The following is a 20,438-nucleotide window of genomic DNA, read 5'->3' on the forward strand; positions in this document are numbered from 1 at the left end:
GCTTTTAGGGTGTCTCCATCTGGGGAGAAAAGCAAAAAGGGAAAGAGTGAAGACAGGAAATGTGATGAGGAGGTGGAAAACATGTTGCTGGAGATACTTCGGAATTATCCGAGATAATTTTTAATTAAATTAAATAATTAAATTTTAATTAAATCTGCAGAGATACTGCAGAGATCAAGGCTGTCTGTCAAACTGCACATCCCATGCCTGAGAAGTGCCTCAGGTGAGGTTGCAGGTGGGTTTCCAAGCTGTGGCAGTAAATTCTCCTCTCACATCCAGCTCTCTGCACTGTCAGCTTCAGGGTGAAGGGCTGGAGGACACAGGACAGCCCATCCTCGAGAAGATGCTGCCTGTGCCCAAGGCCCCAAGGAGGCACCAGCACTCACCCAAGGATCCCCTTCCCTCTCTTCCACCTTACCCTGATCCTTACTGCTCTGATTTGTCTGCACCTGCTTTTATCAATGGCTTGTTCTGAGCTCCTAAGGAAAAATCTGTTCTAAGGGGGAAAAAAGTCTGTACTATAAAAAAATGGATCGTTACAAACAAATCCTCACATTGTTAGCAAAAACACCTCAATTTTCCTCAAGAAGTAAATCCCAAATCTCTGTGCAGAACTTTCTTAACAACAAGAAATAGGAACTCTGTTCCTAAATTCACATTATACAATATACACAAAACAGTGCAAAAATAGCATGAATCCTTAAATTCCAAATGCATTATGTTTAAAATAATTACAAAAAGCCTGTGTTCTCTGCCCTCATCCTATATGCATTTTAGGGGCAACATAGATGGTTTCATAACATGCAATATAGCAATCATACATGCAAAACCTCCCTACACACAACAAAATAAGTCCTGGACAGTTCTAACACACTAAGGGGACTTGAGCTCTTGTCCTGACTCACCCAGCAAAGTGATTTCCTGTAGATGCAGAATGGTTAATTAACATCTTGTGCCCTTGAAAATATCACACACAAATATCCACACATAGTGGATGCAAAATTCTAAGCTCTTTTAACACTATAGTTTGGTGAAAGCCAGTGTTGACTAGTGAGGCTGCATTGGCTGTTCAAGTAATACTTCACAGTCACTTGAGGTTTCCTGGTGGCAGACACTTGTTTTATTTGGCAAGAGCCCTAGGGTTTGGCTCATGTGTAATCTTTTTGGTTTTACTCATAGTCCACATAGTCTCTTGCAAGTCTGGGGCAAGTGTCCTTGGACTGGTCTTCTGGATACTGCAGAGTCTGAGTATCTACTTTGCTTACAAGATGACAGCAGCATTAAATATTTGTGTCAGTAGTCACAAAACACTAAATGGACTTTACAAATTATTCCCAAGAAATAAGAGAATTCCTTCACCTGCCATTGAAATGCACCTGTAATTGGGGCAGAGAGCAACACTGCTCTATGGTATATGACTACACCACACTGGGGCTTACAGGACAAGAGTACAGTTTCCAGCTGAAGCAACCAGAGGAATTGGGATAGAAAACGTAAAGTTATCCAAAAGAAACTCAGATCACAATGTTGGAAGTACTTCTGTTACATTAGGGAGCACTCATTATTAGTTTGTTCATTATTAGTTCATTGTAGCAAATCCATCCGGTCTGTACCTTGGGTTTCTGTGCTACCAGCACTGCATTGTTTCCAGAGACATGACATGAGGCTCATGAAACCCAGCTTTGGTTATTCCTAATGTAGGAGTCTCCCCCTGAGAGTCCCTTTACGGTCAACGGTCTCATATCTTGCAGGCATTAATCTTCTCTGTGGGGATGTGTAATCCTCACAGGAGAATGCTGAGATGAGAGGAGTGAAAGTGCTTAATTGTTCCCATTAACTACAAAAGGTCTCTAGAGGAGCAGCTTCCATGGGGTGTCTGTGTTACAGGCATGTCCATTTGAGTAGGACAGACCCATTCTAAAACGGGGTGTATTTTTTCCTTCTGTTCCTTTCAATTCCTTTCAATTCCTTCAATTCCTTTCAATTCCTTCCTTGGCCCAACTCAGCACTTGCACATAACACAAAATGGGGTGGCATTGCCATATTTAACAACAGATGCTTTAGGGATGCTAAATGTTGACATGTGCTTAACACTTGACCAAACAAGAATAAATTAGTGCTAAGGAAAAGCAAATTAATTTGCCTATAACAATATGTTTTGTTAAGTGCCCTGAAGAAGAATTGAATGAAGCTTGCTGCAATGCCAAAGCAATTCTTCTTGGCACTCTCCCAGCACAATGTGTACAGCCTCACAGCTCCCACTGCCTGTGTTGTTTCAGGCTCACAGGATTTGTTTATTCTTCTCTGCAGGTGCAGGGAACCTGCTCAGATCCTCCTGCTCGGTGGGGTTGTGGTCAGAGCTGTTGTGAGAGCAATCCTTCACAGCACTGTAGTACACCGGGGTGATGGACGGGGCAGGGTGCCCAGCACTCTTCTCCTGGCACTTGTATAACTTCCTAAAGGCAGCCCTGAACTTCTGTGACATGAGGTTGTAGATGATGGGGTTGATGGCGCTGTTCAGGTAGATGCACAGGCGGCAGAAGAGGAGGAACCAGGTGTTCAGGTACGGAGGGTCCACGAAGGAGTTCACCACCACCAGCGTGCGGTAAGGCAGCCACAGCACGGCAAAGAGAGCCACCACGACAGCCAGCATCTTGGTCACCTTGGTGAGGGGAGAGGCAAAAAGAGACACAGCCAGACGGTGCTAAATTTCCAGCAGAGCTTTCCCACCTGGAGCACTGGTGCAGACAGCTAGTTTCTCTCTCTAAGCTCTGAAAAGGAACACCCAAGCCGTGGCGCTGTTTCTTGATGAAACAATTTTCATCAGGAAATAATCTTGCATTAATAAAACCAGAAATTATAGGTTGTCATCTACCATTGAAGAGCCTCTAAATCTCTTCAGAAGTAGTATTCACCATCCTTGAAATGGGCTGGGATAACCATGGGAATGTCTGTACCAGAAAGCAAATTTCAAAATTGCACATAACAGTAAATGAATGGGGGAAATACCTGTCTAAAAGTGGGAACCTCGGTTTTAGGCATGTCATGGGATACATTTCATATCCTTCCCTAGGGTTTCCTGGTTTCTTACACCACCTAGATTGTTCCAGGGAATAGGCTCCTGGTACAGAGCAACCCTGGAAGCAGAGGAGACTGTCAGGAATCTTATATTACTTGTGCTAATATAGGGCTTACTTAGCTACTTACCGTGGGTTAGTTCAATTTTCAGCACACTAGGGGAGTACTACATAAACATATTGGGAACAAAAAGAAACTGAAAACTCAGAAGTGAGCAGTAATTACAAGCTCAATGTAAGCTTGTTTAGGAAATGGGGTTTTTTCACTGAAACACCAGTCATCCTAATAATTTCAACAGCTATATCTGGTAAGTGACAACCCTCCTCAAACAGATACTAACACGTCCCCAAGGAGGAAAGTATGACTAAACACTGATGCCACATGCATATCCAGGCAGTGGTATTTCAAAAGTCAGAAGGGGAGTTGTGCAATAATCCAGTTCTTAGTATGGACATGAGCACTGCGATCACATTCAGAGTCTCTCAGCTTTTCTTGGAGTGTTTTTTACTTCAGCAAAATAAACTATGCCTTCCTGTAATGCCAGGAGTAGAAACTGGGAGTCATTACTTGTGGCAACAAAGCTTTCCCTAAAGAAGAAAGGGACTATTACCAATCTGTGGCCAAAATAGAAGGGGTTTACTGCGTGTGGTTTAATGGAAATGTGAGGACACGTCCAAAAATAAGATCTTGCAGTGATACAGTGAGTGCTGAGGCTGTTGCTAAGATTGAAGCTTGCTTTCTGCCACAGTTTGTCGCCTTTTGGGAATGAGAGAACGCACAGTGGTGTCTCACAAAGCTGTGTCCAGCCTCTGCCCCTCTTCTGGAAGCCACAGATGCTTCCCCCCAGCCAGTATCCTACCTCCTTGGTCCTGCGCCATCATTCTGAGTTGCAAATCCTGTTTTTTTTAGGAATCCCACTCCCTCTAGTGGTCCCTCTCCGGGAGGAGAAATACGGACTTGGAGGTGTTCGTGGAAGTGATAAATACAGCAAAGCTCACACCCTGTGTTGTCCTGCTCAGGATTTAGGTGCTTTTAGAAGCACCAGTAAGAGAACAGCAGCATCTTCACACCTCAAAAGCAGTGCAGTTCTGGGGCTGTGTTGGACCACAGCCACAGAAAATCTCCCTCAGCCACCCAGGCAGGGGAGAAAAACAGGAATCTCTGAGAGGGCCCCTATAGGACCTTTCCCAGGGAACTCTGGGCATGGGGTCTGGAAGAGCCAGTTCCCCTATAGAGAGACCAAGGAGAAATGCTGATGTGAGTGCCTGTACTCTGCTCAGAGGCACCTCCTGAGCTACACACACCCACCAACTGGAAGCCATTTAAAACTGCTTTACAGTTAAAAAAACTTAGTGTCATCTTTATTCCTTATGATGGCAGCACTGTGATGTCAGGCCGTTCAGGGGAAGTCTTTGCATGCTAGGATATTTAGGGAGGTGAGGACAATCTCGAGTAAACTTGTGGTGTAACAATAAAGAGAGCACAAGAGGTTTCCAGGAGCTGGAATGCCCCAGCAGCCACTTGTCCAAGTGATGCTGGAGCATGTTGTGCCACTCCATGGCACAGCACTGCAGGGGGAGCAGCACAGCCCCCCCAGCCCCCCCTTGCTCTGGAAGGAGAGATCCATCAACCAGTCCTTGCTGCCAAACACCCTGCAGCATCCAGTGATCATGGGAGAGCAGGCAAATGCTTTTGAAGAAGTCAGCCCTTGCTTTAAACCTTCCAGAGAAAAAGAGAGGAAAAACTGAACTGGAAAGATTTAGAAGTTCATGAAGAAATACATGTCCTCTGAGCTGCCTGCTTCCCCTCCATGACCTTGACTCGTCTCTCCTGAGGAGTGGAGGTTCCTGTGCAAGGCAGGCAGCAAGCTACTGAGCTGCAAACACGAGGACTTCAGGGCAGGCTGGAGTCTACTTTGGGGTATCTGGAAATCACTACAGAACTAGTGATTTCAAGGAATCGAGGCAAACTCCCAGATTCAGCCCTTTCCTTTAAAGGAAAGCTGAATGGGCCCTGCCTATTCAGAATGGGACTGTCCCATATCTAGATACTGACCTGTCCAGAGAGATGGGACATGAGGCAGTGCTTGTCCATGTGAAGAGAGAAGGACAAGCAATGAGGACGGAAGGGCGGAGGAGAAGGATATGGGGAGATAGCAGGCAGCTGAGAAACACAGGAATCACCAAAAGGCAAACACACCGCTATGACACCGAGGTGACTCCCCCAGCTGCACGGACTGGGGGGCTGCAGTCAGGACTGGGCTCCAAGGGAAGACAGTTCTCCCTTCCCTTTGTTCCTTTAAATCTGAGTTCACCTGCACAGGACGCGGTCTGAGAGGTGAGTCCCACTGGCATAATGTGATCCAGCCATCTCCTCCTCGGGGAGGCGATCAATAATTAATTAGCCAGCAAAAGTACCAGCACTCCTGCCTGTCCCCAGCTGTCCTGCTCCACCAAGCCCGACCAAAGCAGGGGGAGCCCATCTTGTGCTGCCAGACCCCACAGCTGGGCTTGAGGAGCTCCTTTGCAGCAAACCAACACTCCCCACTCCCTCCACAAAGGGAAACAAAGTGCTGCGGCACCTCGGCACCTGCCAGAACGCCCCTCGGAGCCCTGGCAGAGCTGCCAGCGGGGAGCCCCTACCTGCTTGCGGGAGCTCAGGGCGCCCCTGCTGCCCCGGCAGGAGAGCTTGAGGGAGCTGTCCTGGTGCATGGAGCCCAGGAAGGAATGCTGCGGGGTGCCGGCCAGCGGGCTGACGAAGAGGATGCGGGCAATGAGGCCGTAGAGGACAGTCGCCAGCCCCAGCGGGATGACATAGAAGGCGGCAAAATCCAAGAAGTAAATGGGCATGTAAAGGCTTCTGGAGACCCGGTAGCCGCAGATGACCTGCGCCCCATCCGAGAAGGTGACCTGGGTGGTGTCCACCAGGAAGAACCACATGAGGCAATAGAGGGAGGTGAAGAGCCACAGCGAGGCGATGATGCGCCTGGCGCGGGACACGGTGCACAGGAGCTGCGCCTTGATGGCGTGGCAGATGGCGATGTACCGCTCCACCGTGAAGGCAGCGATGGACCAGGCGGAGATGTTGATGCCCAGGTACTGCAAGTAGGTGATGCACAGGCAGCCGGCGTAGCCGTACACCCAAAAAGCCACCACTTCGGAGATGTTGGGCAGCCCGGCCGCCAGCAGCACGATGAGGTCGGCCACGGCCAGGCTCACCAGGTAGCAATTGGTGGGGGTCACCATGTGCTTGGTGCGCAGCACCACCAGCACCACCATGGCGTTGCCCGCGATGCCCACTCCGCAGATGAGCAGCACCAGCAGGATGGTGACCACCTGCAGCTCCAGGGGCTGCCGGGGCATCCTGCCCAGGCTCTGGTTGCCGCTGCCCGAGCCGTTCTCCATCGCGCCCGCAGCCGCCGGCGGAGCCCCGCGCACCCTGCGGCAGCAGCGGGGACCAGGGGCTGCCCCGAGCCCCCTCCCCGCCTTCCCGCCCACCCCGGCTCCTCCCTCCCCTTTTTTCCCACCGTTCACCCCAAGTCTTGCAGCCGCTCTGCTCCTTGCATCCTTCTCCTCTGCAAGCTCTCCGCCTGGAGGGGAAGGGAGCGGCCAGGATCTCCCCGGGACCCTCCAGGAGCTCCCGTGAAGCTCCCGGGACTGTCCGGAGCCCTTCAGGACTCCCCTTAGCCGCCGGGACCCCCGGGAACCACCAGGCCTCCCCCAGGACCGCCCACAGCCCCCAGGGTTCCCTCGGTCCCCGGGACCCCGCATCGCCTCCCGCAGGCATCCCCCGGCTGCGCCCGCCGGGTCCTAGAGCACCGCTGAGGAGGAGGAGGAAGAGGAGGAGGAGGAGGAGGAGGAGGAGCAGGAGCAGGAGCCCAGGCAGGGGCTGGGGGCTGCAGGTGAGAGATCCCAGGATGGGGAGGTGCAGAGACCCCAGCACTGAGTGTGACCCCGGACTGTGGGTGCCTGTGTCCCCAGCCGAGGCACAGGTTCTCTGTTCCTCCAGGGCAAGGAGGGCTGAGGGTGAGCAGTCCTTTATTCCTCATCCTCAGGAGGATGGGAGCAGAGTGATACCAGTGAGATCCACAGCCTTTCCTGTTTCCTTTGGGCTAGGGCAGAGGAATGCCTTGCCTGGACTTGGGGTAGTGACCTCCTTGTGCTGTCTTTCCTGTAGCCATCCCTGTACCAAGCAAGCACAGTGTCACTTCTGAGGAAGAAAGCTTAACCATCCTGGACTGAGAGACCCCAAATCTTTCCAACAATGATGCTGGGGTATCTGGTATCTCCCTGGTGGTCAGGTTGGGAGATCCAGTGTGTCCCTGATGGTCAGCAGTAGCCACAATTTGCTGCCAGCTTCATGCTTGCTCCTGACATGTCTGCAACCTGTCAGAAAATGCATTTTAAAATTGAAAGAACAATTGTGATAAGGGCCCCCAACCTCTGGAGTGGAGGAAAGGACAAGGGGAGAACTCCCTTTTTTATTAGATTAGATTTCAATTAAAGGCAGATGTGTCCTGTTGATCTCAGAGACTGAGGCACATATCCAAAATGGGAAGGATCCTTCTGATGCTTGGTGATTCAAGTCCAGTGTTTCACAGGCAAATTTTTAAACCTGGGTGGATAAAATGCCTTTTGCCTCAGCCCAAGGAGCAACACTCTCTCCCCAGGCTTTTTCTTGCTGTAGCAAACAGTATTTTCCCCTTTGCTCTGGGAAACCTTATGCTGCTCTTTGGCAGACAACAATCCATGTAGTTTTTCACTACCTCCCAGGATATTTCATTCACCTTTGGGTCGTTGTTAAAGGACAATTATTTTCTTCTTCTCTTTCCGTTTGGTTTCCTAGGGCTCCACTGGCAGCCTGCACCAGCTCCTCTGTGTCCCTGCCAGCTTCACACCCCTGCCCTCTACAGCCCCGGGTTTGGGAGGCATGCCAGCTCCTGTCCCTTTTTGCATTTTTGTCGGGAGGACTGGGAGTGTGCGCACGTGTTTGCTCACATAATCCAAGGGGTTGTGTGTTTTGGTGCTCCGGAGCGACTCTAGCACAGACACAGTTCCAGCACTTCGTCCCACTGCTGCTGTCTCACAGTGGTGCTGGGGGCCCTCAGAATGTGGACTGTGTCACAAAACTGTGTGTGGGAGAGGAGAAGGGACAAACCTGGCATAAACTTCCTAAGAGGGACGTTGGGGTTCATTTGCTTCCTCAAACCCATTCCAGGAATTGGCTTTGTGGGATCAGGAAATAAAACCAAGACAAACTCCTGCAGACACTGGAAAAAGCTTTGTTTTGGTTCAGACTTGGAACACTGTACAGGATAATTGCAGGTAATTATTTCCTGGCTGCTTTGCTCTGTGGCACTGACAATCCAGCAGTTACTAGTGCACATAACAACAGCATTAAAGCACCCTGCTGAAAAAGCTCCTCCTGCCAGTCCCTGAGCTGCTCTGTGCCATCACCAGGCTGGGGGAGGGCTGGGGGGGAATGTGTGTGTGTGCCCAATGCACCCACTGGGGGATTTTGTTGTCAAAATTGTGAGGTTTTCTGTGATGACTGGTTAATATTCCCTTTACAGACTCCTTCAGTAACTCTGATGTTCAAGATATGACTGAGGTGTGTATTTAACAGGCTACCCAGCTTGATATTTATATAAAATATTTCCTTCCAGCTTGACTTAAATCTAAGTGTTTTGATGGCCAGAGACATTGATTTTTTTTTTGCTAACATTTCATGTTTTGTTCTCTTAACACACATCAGCATTTCCTTCTCTGCTGGCATTGCCTGACACTGCCATCCTCTGTGAATACCTGCCACCACCCACTCCCTGAAACATCAGGAAAGAGAAGTCCTCATTTTCCCCAAATGGAAAAGGCCATGTTCCTGGGTGCTGGCAGGGCTGTTTTTGGGAAAGGGTGTCTGTGCAGCTCTGTGGCCAGGTTAGCAGCACTCTGCCCAGGCTGGATGCTCAGGCAGCTCAACACTGGCTTCAGGATATCCAAGAAGTCTTCTTGCAGCTCATCCCTCTCACACAGCCTCAGTAGGCAGCTCCCTTAGTCCTATGAATAGAAAAGAACTCTTAGGCTTTATATATTAAACAAACAAAGCTAAAAGAAAGTGATCCTCCTACCTAAATCTGTGAAAAACTTCTTTCCATTCCCTTGGGCTTCATTGCTACAAATATTAAACCCATAAAACGTCTACTGTCAGAGCTGGGGCACAGAGGCTGTGTCCATGTGGTGCCAGTGAATGTGAAGAAGTGGAATTACAAAAACCACAAGTGGTTTTGAGACACTGGTTACAGGGTTTAGGACTCTAGGCAATGGCCAAATTTTGAATTGCCAGTGATGGTGGGGAAGTGATTCCCACTTCTGCACTCCTGCAGCTCATCAGGGACCAGGCAGGAAGGTGCTGGTGGCTCTCTGAGCAGCCTGAGGGCTGACAAGTGCCAATAGACATGGGGTATGAGTCAGTCTGACAGAAGCAGCAGTTATTGCTCAATCAGAAAGGCAAAGGAGAGAGAAGTTCTGTCAAAATCACCTTCACATGCCTCCTGCTTCAGAGTCAGAGACAAGAAGTAAATTTCTTTGGGGTTTTCTGGGTTATTGCCCTCAGAGATCAAGCAAAAAAAGGCATCTGTCAAGAAATCAAACAGATCCAAAATCGATCTGGGTTTGTGCTTCATGAACAAAAATGTGGGAAAAAAAGCCCTTGGTGGTTTTCTACAGATTTCTGTGAACAGCCCTGGAGGGACCAACTCCCAGATCTGGGCTGCATCACATCTGTGCCAGTGATGTGGAAGGGAACAGCATTATGGAAAGCACTGAAGACTGAAGGAATGGAAAGCAATTAATAGGAAGGCAGTGATGTGGACTTCTGTGGGTAAAAGCATTCCAGGCTTGAAGATGAGAATATCTTCAGGCTCTTCTCCCAGCTAACAGGACAGGCAGCATTTCCCATGGGGCAGGGGGTGCCAGGCCTAAGGAGTTCCAAACTTTTATTGTAACAGCCAGCCCAGGGTAGTGCTGTCACAAGGACAGGATGCTTCTCCATGCTCTCATGAGGACAGGGATAGTTTTTAATTCCAGGTTCAGGGAGCACAGGCAGGTCTGTGGGTCATCTCAGGATCCTCTCATCCCTGTCTCACTGGCAGTTTCCTTTTGGCTTCTGGGTACCTCTCTCTCTGGTTTGTATAATCTCTTTTGAAGATCTGTTGCTATTAAATCTGTAATGCACCGTGTCTTGCAAATGCCTTCAGGACACAAAGGAACTGGTGATTTTTCTTCAGCTAATAACTATAATTTGAGCTTTTAAAGAAAGTAAACTGAGGCCACTTTCACAAACAGGAAAATTATCCCTTCCCCTGCTTCATTGCTGTGTTTGCAGTCTGAGACCTCAAGGAAAAAGCCTGTCACTGCCCAAAATTATCAAACAGATGAAAACAGATATTGCAAATGAGGAGCTTGGCTAGGGCCAGCCATTCACAAGACTCTCATTTCTGAGTATAGTTTATTTGTGAACTGTCCCTACTAACATTTTAATAGGTGCATCCTTCAAACATCGCTCCACGTAGCTCCTGGAAGGGCTGAGCAGCCTGAATAGTTAAAAAAATAAAAATCGGCAGCAACATGCATTGGACTGATTTGATAAGTTGATAAGTCAATGAATCAAAGCACTGGAGATTTATCAAGCTCTGCACAGAATACCAGAATGGGAAAGGATGAGCTGTGCAGAGCGTGGAACACAGTGTATTTTACAAAGCCTGTGAAAGCAAACACTGTCACCCTGCGTGCCAGGGATTCCCCACCCTGTGTCACCAGCAGTGCTGCTCTGGGCTGGCTGTGGGAGCCTGCAAGTGTTATGGGAGAAGGGGCCCAAAGTGTCCCCTTCCCTTCCCTTCCCTTCCCTTCCCTTCCCTTCCCTTCCCTTCCCTTCCCTTCCCTTCCCTTCCCTTCCCTTCCCTTCCCTTCCCTTCCCTTCCCTTCCCTTCCCTTCCCTTCCCTTCCCTTCCCTTCCCTTCCCTTCCCTTCCCTTCCCTTCCCTTCCCTTCCCTTCCCTTCCCTTCCCTTCCCTTCCCTTCCCTTCCCTTCCCTTCCCTTCCCTTCCCTTCCCTTCCCTTCCCAAAACTTCCCAAAACTTCCCAAAACTTCCCTTCCCTTCCCAAAACTTCCCTTCCCAAAACTTCCCAAAACTTCCCTTCCCAACTTCCCTTCCCAAAACTTCCCTTCCCAAAACTTCCCTTCCCTTCCCAAAACTTCCCTTCCCTTCCCAAAACTTCCCTTCCCAAAACTTCCCTTCCCACTGAGCCCAACATCCATGGATGGCATCACCTGCACACCCCAGGGCCCCTGCAGGACTTGGGCATCAGCCACAGCATCAGGTCAGGGTTCACAGTTCTTGCTGTCACCAATAAACTCTGCCACCCCCTCCAGTGTGCTCAATCCTCCAGGAAATCCGCCTGGATAAGCAAAAAGAGAGCAGCAGGTGGAAGCATTGGCTTTCAGGGTAGCATAAAGAAATGGGAGCACTGGGAGTCCCAGACTTGATATCTGTAAGAGGAAACTGTGGTTTGGGCAACCAAAGCTGAGCCTTTGCCAGAACCAGCAAGGCTTGGAGCTGTGCTGTGAAAAATAACACATCTTCTGCTGTGTTTTTGGGGCACCGTCTGTGACACATCCCACCTCAATCCCCCATCCCAGTGCTCATCCCGAGTGCTCCCCTCCCAGCCTGCAGGGGAGGATGTGTCTGGAGTCAGGACAGAAATTGGCAGTCCCCAGAACAGTAATCAGGGTGGATGAATGCTGGAGGGCATCCTGGGGGGATAATAGCCACGATAATGCTAAGGGGAGATAAAAGCTCTTCATGCAATATTATGAAAGAATAAAACTCTGACAGAACAATTAGACTGTAATTATGGGTTATTTAATATTCTGTGACATCTAAATGCCAACACCGTAACTCTGTAACAACAAGCACTTGGTACAGCACACTCTGCACACCTGATAAGCACAGCCCTGAGAGAGCACAGCAGCCTCCAGCTCTGCTCCTGCTCCCCATCCATGCAGGCAGAGCCATGATGTGCATCAGGGAGGAAACACGAGCCCACCCTCACTTGGTATCCAGGTCTGGACTCATACCATGACTGGATGTCACACCAAATAACTGTGACAAAATGGGGGTGACAAAATGCTCCAAGTCCTTAGCTGGCAGTGGTGAGAACACCCAGGAAACACTGGAATTGGTGTCTGTGAAGTTCTTCATCGCTGAACTCCTTCACTGCACCCTACACAGCTGTCTAGGACATGAAAGGACAGAAAAAAGCCTGACTAAAGCTGACCTCTCTGGTCTTGCTGCTGCAGATCTTTCCCCCAGAATATGTCTCTGATCCATCAGCCTTCACTCCTCAGAATTGCACTGGTTAGCCTGAAAGAACAGATGGTGAAATTGCAGCAGCTCTTCCTTCTGAGGAGCCTCCACCCAGTTTGTGGATTCAAATATTTTTTCAACCTTTCCTGTGTGTACTGCTCATTGCAGTGTCCAGACAGAGGGCAAATCTCTCCCTGCTGTTAGAGGAACTTATTCAAATGCCAGAGAAAACTCCTTCCTCCCATCAGTCCCATCAAGAGCACCATACTCATCTCCTACTGAGCCCAGGACCACACATGCATCACTAGCTACTCCTGAGAGAGCAAAACTCATATGGTTTTAGGCATCTACTTTTAGGAAAGGTCTAGGTGGAACCGAAGTTCCTCCCTCCCTCACTGTGGCTGTGAACCTGGCATTGCTGATGCCCTGGCAGTGCAGAGCATTGGGCAAATGGAACAATTTCTTCCCTCTCCTGGTAAAAGGAAAAGGTGATTCATCCCATCCCAGCCACAGCCTTGGCTTGACCTGCTCTTTCCTATAATTCACGGAGTTCCTACTTTATTCTCTGAACAGCTTAATCCCTAATGCAAAAAGGGAAGTTTTCAGCCTTTCAGCTTGGCTGTTTCCATTTCTCAGCCTAATTCAAAGGAAAACCTCTCATCCAAACCATGGATCACCCCTCACTAGCCAGGCCTTTTTATTTTAAATCTCTTGGGAAATAAATTCACAGAATTGGCCTCTCTCCTTTCTTGGATATGAAAGCATCTCCCCAGCTGTTTCCAGGTGGAATGAGAAATTACAGAATGTTCCACTGGAATAGCATCTAAGAAATGTAGGAAATCCTGGTACCTTTTCATGTTCAGTTTGTGTGTTGAAAGCATTTTTTCTGGAGATTTAATCTTTGCTCATCAGCAAAGAAACACAGAACTGCCTCTGCCTCAGTCTTTGGTTAGGGCTTGAGGGATAGAGGTGAACTGATTCCATTTCCTCAGCATCTCCTCAATCTGCCAATGTTATCCTGTGAACCCCTGGAGTTTCTTTCTGAAGTCACACACCTCAGGGTTTCTCTGAGTACCTGAAGACTGAGAACCAGTGATGTGCTCAGAGTTCTGGGAATCTGGGGCCTGAGAAATATGCCTGAAGGATTGGCTTCAGTATCTATATCCCAACTTTTACAACATTCTGGGATAACCACTGTTGCTTCTGCCTTATTTCCACTGTTTGTGTTGCAGGCTGAAAATCGGTTACAACTAATTTGGAAATTTTCTATTGCAAAATGTGAGGCATTGAGTTCAGAGTGAAACCCTGACAAAATCTGCGGATGAAAGAGCCAGGATTTGAGAAATTCTCACTCTGAATTATATGTAAAATGCTATGAAGTAGCTTTTGACTTTTATTTCTGTCCATTAATATTTCCTTTTCTAAAATTTGGTGCATGGAAGTGTCTCTTCTCCATTGCAATTACAGTGCAAATACCACAGATAGGATAAATGCAATAAAAAATGGAATTTGGAAATACTATACATAGTATTGCTATCTAATAGTAGTATTATATAATAGAGATACTATTACTATCTAATAACATTATCAGATAGGAGAAACGCAGTAAAAATGGAGTTTGCATTAAAATCAGAAAATACTTCTGGAGAGAGGTTTTTGTTTGCTTGCCTCTCTGCTCTGGTAGATGCAGATTTGTGGCTATGAATGAGATCTTTCCTAGAGACTGACTGAGCTGGATTATTTACACTTGCACCTCAGTATATTAAGGTCATTCATTCTTGCCTCATATGGCCTTCAGCCATAAGCAGGAACTCAGCATGTGTTTTACTTAATATACCTGAAGCTGAGGAAATGGAGTCAGTTCACCTCCATCCCTTCACTAAAATACACCACAAAATTCCAAGGGAATCAGGAGCTTCAGAACTTGTCCTGTGTGGGAGTATCTTTCTGTCCCCTGGATTTATTCCACTGGTGGAGGGAAAAAGCAATCCATGGGCCTTTCTCTCTTGTGATTTTTTTTTTTTTTCTAGATAAGTAAGAAGCCTCAAGTCTCAGTAAATGCAAAGCAGAAGCCAGGCAAGCAGACCTGCCTAGCCCACCCCTGTGTGTCCTGCCAGGCTAACAGCTCCTCTTGTGGTGGTAACTCCTGGGAAGAATGGCAGCTGTGGATACAGACCCAGGGCCACATCTCCACTGGTGGCAGCTGCAGCAGATTTGGGTGAGTGACAAGCCCCTGGCATCAGCAAAGCTGGGGCTGCCACTGGCACCATGAGCAGCAGAAAAGAAGTTTGGTGCCCGTCACCAAAGGCTCCCCAGCCCCCTCGGGGTACCCCAGCCCTGCCCTGCCCATGGCAGGCAAACCTCTGACCCTGACCTTTCCATGGCACCAATACCCAGAGGCAGAAGGCAGCAGTGCTGAGACGCTCGCTGCAGCCAGGGACAGCGGGTGGGTGAATGAGCAGCAGCAGCACTGACCAGCAGGGATTTCCCCTGGAGGAGGTGGACACTCAGGACCTGGGTGAGTGACACAGGACAAAGCCTCGCTCCCCATTTCCTCCTGCCTGTGGGGTGGGAGGGATGTGCTGAGTGAAAACAAAGGCAACGAGAGCCCCCATGAGCAGGAGTGAGGGTGTGAGAATGAGGCTCTGAGGGATGAAAGTCCCTCAGCAAATAACGAGACTTGTACACTGGTTGTACTTAATAAAAAAAAAATGTTAATAAATTAACATTTCTTTCTTGTTAATCTGTTCAGCATTTCTCTCTTGCACCATCAAGCAAACCCAGGCAAGGCAGCTCACCCCTCCAGTGGGCAATTCAGCCTTATAATGGTAATGTTTTCTGGTTTGTCACACCTTTATCTGGCTAAGGAACAATGCCTCTCAGGAGAGCAGAGCAATTTCCAGCAGCTCTGCCTCCTGCCGGTTCCCCCTGTCTGGGGAGAACGTGACAGCCCAATTTGGCACAACATGGCTGATGTCAAAAAGAGAAATCTTCCTGAGGAAAAACTCCTTTCCAGTTGTTCTTGTTGGAAGACAACATGCTGCTCAGACGGTTTGCTGTCTGAAGGGTTTCTCTCCTCCCAGCTATTTGAACACCCAGCTCTAGATAATTTCAGCTGCTCAGTTTGAAATCTTTTTACTTTCACCCAAGCAATAGAGCACAGGGCATTTTCTACAGAAACATCATAACAAAGCCCCCAGTTGCTGTGGAGGCATAAACGTGCTTGGATTAATCACCAGATCAACAGGGCATTAAAAATCCTTGGGAGATGAGTTCACCAGGGTTTTGTTAGACAGATGTTAAAAAAGTATAATCCAAACATAGTTGTTTCAAGTGCCTCAGAAGATGAGAAAATTCAGTGCATCTGGCAGCAGCTACCACTTAATTTCTGTCATTTAATCTCATTGGGGTGCATTATGTCAAATAATTACCTTAATGTTGACTTTAATGGAAGAAGGAGGGAAAATAATAGACATGCTTCGAAGAAATAAAGCTGTGAAGTTGCTTGGTTTTTACCCTGGCAGGGATTTATCTCCCTCTCCTCTGGCTCCTGCCCTTGCATAGGTGTCCAATCTGCCTCTCTATCAAAAATAACACATTTCAGATGCTGCCCAAGTGATGAATTTATTAATTTGGATACAATAACACAGTTTCTAAGACTGAAACCACTCAGCATTTAAAACCATGAAGTCAAACCATTAACCCAGCACTGCCAAGGGACCATTAAAACATGTCCCCAAGTGCCACATCTATGTGTCTTTTAAATCCCTCCAGGGATGGTGACCCTACCTCTGCCCTGAGCAGCTGAGCCAGTGCTTGATAAACCTTGAAGAATTTTTTTTTTCCTAATATCAAATCTAAACCTCTCCTGGCACAATTTGAGGCTGTATCCTCTCATCCTATCACTTCTTACTTGGGAAAAGAGATTGACACCCAAACTGACCTTTATTGACTGTTCTCACTCTCTTCTGAGGTCTTGCAGCTATTTTATTTGTATTTTATTTTGAACAGCCATTTCAGAGAGATTTTGTAAAGCTCTCATGTGCTGATTTCCACCACCACCCATGCCCAGGATGTACCTCTCCTGTTCATATTGATCTTGAATTTACATCATCATGTTGAAGTGACGTTTTCTTTGGTGAATAAACTATCTTCTGAATTCGTCCAGTCTACCCAGGTTTCTGTGCACAGAACCTGAAAGAAAAACTCATTGAAAATTTAATTAATCAAGTCAAATGACCTTCCCTTTTTGTTGCCTGAAGGTATAACTTAAGAAAGAAAGGAAGTGTGTACTTCTTCCAGCATGGATGCTCCTTCCTGACCCCAACTCCCATGTATTTCTCAGTTAACCTTGCCCAGTGCTGCAGATATGCAACAGCTGACTCCAGACCTTCTGAGTATTTAAAAAAAAAAAAGCATAGCTCATTTTTTCTCAAATTATTGTAAAAATGTGACATTTCAACAACTTTTTTTTTTTTTTTAGTATTTTTTTCCCCAAGCTCCAAACACTTCTCCAACTCTGGAAAATGAAATGTGCGATCCTGTGGCAGAAACCTGTGCTGTGGTGTCAGGCATCCCCCTGACTTCCAAAAGCAGCACCCTTCACAGAGTTTTGCTCCTTGCTGTGCCTCCTGGCCAGTTTCCTGTACAGGTGAAGCACTCTCCTCTCCTCCCAGCCCGGGAAGAAGGAGGCTGCGATCTGCCGGCACAGGCGGCGGGCGTAGGTCTCCAGGAACACGGTGGTGTACAGGATGCAGAAGAGCAGCCCCAAAACGAGCAGCACAGAGGGGTTGGGAGGTGTGGGAGGGCTGATCCTGCAGCGGGCAGAGCTGAAGACCAGATGATGGTGGTAGGTCCTGTTGAAGTCCCTGAGCAGTAATTCCTCGGAAGGACGCCCCAACATTTTGAATAGAAAGAGCATGAGCCCTACTTCAACCTGAAATAAAGAGAGTTAAAAAGTAAATACGATGTGAAGAAAGCAAAATCAACTGATTACTACAGCAACATCTGCCTGGGGGTGTGGAATCACTGTTACAGCACTAAGAGAAGGACACTATAGTGTGTGATCACTTCAGGCTGAGTAACAGTGTGATGTGTAGGCACTGAGTACTGGGCAGGGTGAGAGCCAGTCCTATCTGTCACCTTCACCCACTGGTACAGACATCATAACAGCATTCACTGTATGGGATTTATGGTGAAAGACATCACCCAGACTGTGGTGTTAGTGGCTGAATATCTGAATATTAGAGGCTTTTTCTAAGCTCTGACTATTTTCCTGTAAATCCATCATAAGCAGGTAACTGCACAAAGGATCCTGGGGCTGGGGAAGGAGGCAGGTTGTGTGGCAGAACAGGGAAGCTAAAACACCAAGCCCAAGAATACTGAAATAGAAACTGAGGAGGTTTGTGGAAAGGATTGCAGAGGGTGACAACAAAGCCAGCAGGCAGGGATTTCTACAGAGAAAACAGCCTGTGCAATAGGATGAGGAGTCATCCTCAGTGTTCATCAGCTTCCTCTTCCTTTTGGACTCTGCAGTGGGGGGACAGTGTCCAAGGGACTCCCATTCCTCCACCTTGCTCAGGGAAGGGGCCTGGACACCCAGGGACATGGCCTGCCTGGTGCTAGCAGTGTCTTTGCAACGGGAGGCACTGTTTGCTCCCCTCCAAGCTCCCAAAGGGCTGTAACTTGCAGAGTGTGTCTGCTGCTATTTGATGCACTGGGAGGAACAACTGAGGTTGTGCCACTGCCTCCTCCCCCAAAGCCTGTTGCTCATCCAGCTGGCTGCTGGGGAGGGAAGTCAGCATTGTGTAAATAAGAGAATAAAGACTGCAATCCCCACAACCACCTCCCTGAAGATACACAGAGTGGGGTCCCCACATAGAGCAGGGCAGGACAGGACACCCCAGCACTCACCTTGTATTTGATGTTGAGGGTGACGGGCACTGCAGAGAACTGAGCTGCCTTTCTCACCGCCGTGTCTGCCACGCTGAACGCAAAGTGGTCCACGGCCACGACCACCAGCATCAGCATCAGGGCCACGGTGACCAGCATGGCTTGCACGAGGCACAGCACCACTTCTTCCCAGGACAGCTTCAAGCCTGTTGGTCGGATGAGTTTTTTGGATGAGCCCACCAGGAGATGAGCTGCTCTTCTGTCCTCAGCTAAATGCTCCAGCTTCTTGGTGATGTAAAAGTTGTCAAAGTGGAGGTTGGTGAGATAATTTTTCAAATACCAGGTGGACTCAAAACATAGATAGAGTGTGAAGAAACCTGCAGCCAGTCTGTTGGCTACTCGTACAGAGTCTTTGACCAGTACCTCAACAGACAAGAACTCTCTGCTAATTTTCTCACCAGCAAGGTGCATTTTTTGGTAAATCAAGGAGCTGTTCTGAAGCAATGAAAAGCGAAAATGTCCATTCATAGGCTTATAAATGGAATGAATGGTTTCTTGGATTGCATCCCCAAACTCCCAGGAAACTGTGTCGAGCAGAGCAGTTGAGTTCAGAAGGCTGTCAGAGGAATTCTTGCAGATGCACTTAATAACCTGCAGTATGGTTTTAATGTTGCTTATGATGTTGGGTGTTATGTTCACCACTGCAATCATGATGCAGGTCGAGAAGAGAAGCTTCCGGCCCTGTTTGGTTCCTAACGTGGGCATGATCATGCTGAAGACACAACGGGCAGGATGCACCACAAAGAGAGTCAGGAGAAGGAGCAGGCTGAAGGAGATGGCCACGGCAACAGAGAGGTGCCAGGAGTACTCCAGGGAAGCAAACATCCAGTTGTAAAAAAGGCCTCCTGTCACTACTGTAATGCAGGAACACTGCAGAAACAAGGTCCATAGCTCTCTGCCATCTGCTGGGACAGGTTTGGAGTAAATCCACCACAGGGCTGCCATAGTTCTGTGCACCTTTGGGAACAGAAAGTCTTCACAGTAAACACGGGCTCTCATCCTGGGAGAAGAACAAGTACCTGGGTGTTAGCAGAGGAAGTTCATAAACACTGATTAGGGGCTTTCTTGAGATGATAATTTATGGGGTTTTATATTGTCCTCCTCTGAGTGCCTCTAGTCTCACCCTTCTCTACTTCCATGCTAACTTCCCTGAGTAGCTGGGGCTGAGATCTCCTCTGGAAGCAGCAGGACAGGGAAGTTCAAGGTGTTTATTGAAAAGTAAATACTAAATACAATGCAACTGAAAACATTAAGTTATTCTATAAAAAACATAATAGAGTCATTCTGAGGTGTCACCTCATTGGCAGTGGTTGAGGCTTTAGTGCTTATTTAGAGGCTGTGGGAGGGAGAAAGAGGAGGCTGCTGGCTTCTGTGGAAATTGTTGACCAGCTCTGTATTTCAAAGGTGTTACATGGGCAAGAGGCAGCTGAGTGGTGCTCTCCCTGCCTCTTAAGAGGAGGCCAAACACAAATCTACATGTTAAGGGTGAAAAACAGAGAAAACAGTTTCACACTGGAGCTGCAGTGCCTGAGGAAGTCTCCAAGGACAAGAATTTGGCCACTACAGACAGGATGAAATGTCCCATAAAGCTATTTAAATGTCTAATGGAAACAAACATTTGGGAAAGAGTATAATTTCTCAGGCCTCACATCTGGAGTGACTCTCCAGAAACCAGAAAATCTGGAGACGAGCCTGTCCCAAGGGTTAAACCCAGCCAGGCAATCCCTGTCTCCCACTGCTGGACAGCAGCCTCAGCTATCCCTTGAGGGACAGTTTTAATTAGGAAAGGAGGTTTTCTGTGGAAAAGCCATACAACAACTATCAAGACAGAGAGAAAGAGAGGGATTAAAGCTGACTACATACCCAGTGGCAGTGAGGTACCCCAGACTTGCCCGAAAACTCTCCATATTCCAGTGCCTTATTGCTCTGAGAGAGGATGCTGGATGTAGCTGTTGGGAGAGGCAGGGTAGGAAACCAAGGCAGCACCAGAGAGCCAGGACTCAAAACCCAGGATGTTTTAAGGCAATTCAGATCAGCAACATGGCAAT

At 48.1% G+C, this 20,438-nt stretch overlaps 2 protein-coding genes across 2 annotated transcripts; both read right to left on the reverse strand.

Moving 5' to 3' along the window:
- Window positions 1-2,281: 2,281 nt before the first annotated feature.
- LOC134051457 (thyrotropin-releasing hormone receptor-like) lies at window positions 2,282-6,485 on the reverse strand. The gene is made up of 2 exons (XM_062505195.1): window positions 5,721-6,485; window positions 2,282-2,662 (listed from the first exon to the last, which is right to left on the reverse strand). The coding sequence occupies exons 1-2, from the start codon at window positions 6,480-6,482 to the stop codon at window positions 2,282-2,284; spliced, it is 1,143 nt and encodes a 380-aa protein (XP_062361179.1). The 5' UTR covers window positions 6,483-6,485.
- A 10,432-nt stretch (window positions 6,486-16,917) lies between these two features.
- On the reverse strand, window positions 16,918-20,297 carry OCSTAMP (osteoclast stimulatory transmembrane protein). The gene is given in 4 exon segments (XM_062505333.1): window positions 16,918-17,014; window positions 17,016-17,374; window positions 18,352-19,390; window positions 20,254-20,297. Coding segments are annotated over 4 exon segments (1,539 nt in total).
- Between the last annotated feature and the right edge of the window lie 141 nt (window positions 20,298-20,438).

Source organism: Cinclus cinclus, chromosome 18 (assembly GCF_963662255.1).
Source record: "Cinclus cinclus chromosome 18, bCinCin1.1, whole genome shotgun sequence".
In the NCBI taxonomy this organism is placed as follows: domain Eukaryota; kingdom Metazoa; phylum Chordata; class Aves; order Passeriformes; family Cinclidae; genus Cinclus; species Cinclus cinclus.

What these genes read in the sequence shown, in the direction of transcription:
- LOC134051457 (XM_062505195.1), bottom strand. Translation starts at nt 6,482, where the DNA reads ATGGAGAACGGCTCGGGCAGCGGCAACCAGAGCCTGGGCAGGATGCCC. An exon ending in CCCTGAGCTCCCGCAAGCAG is followed by an intron (nt 2,663 to 5,720) that starts GTAGGGGCTCCC and finishes CCCCTCACCAAG; the next exon opens with GTGACCAAGATGCTGGCTGT.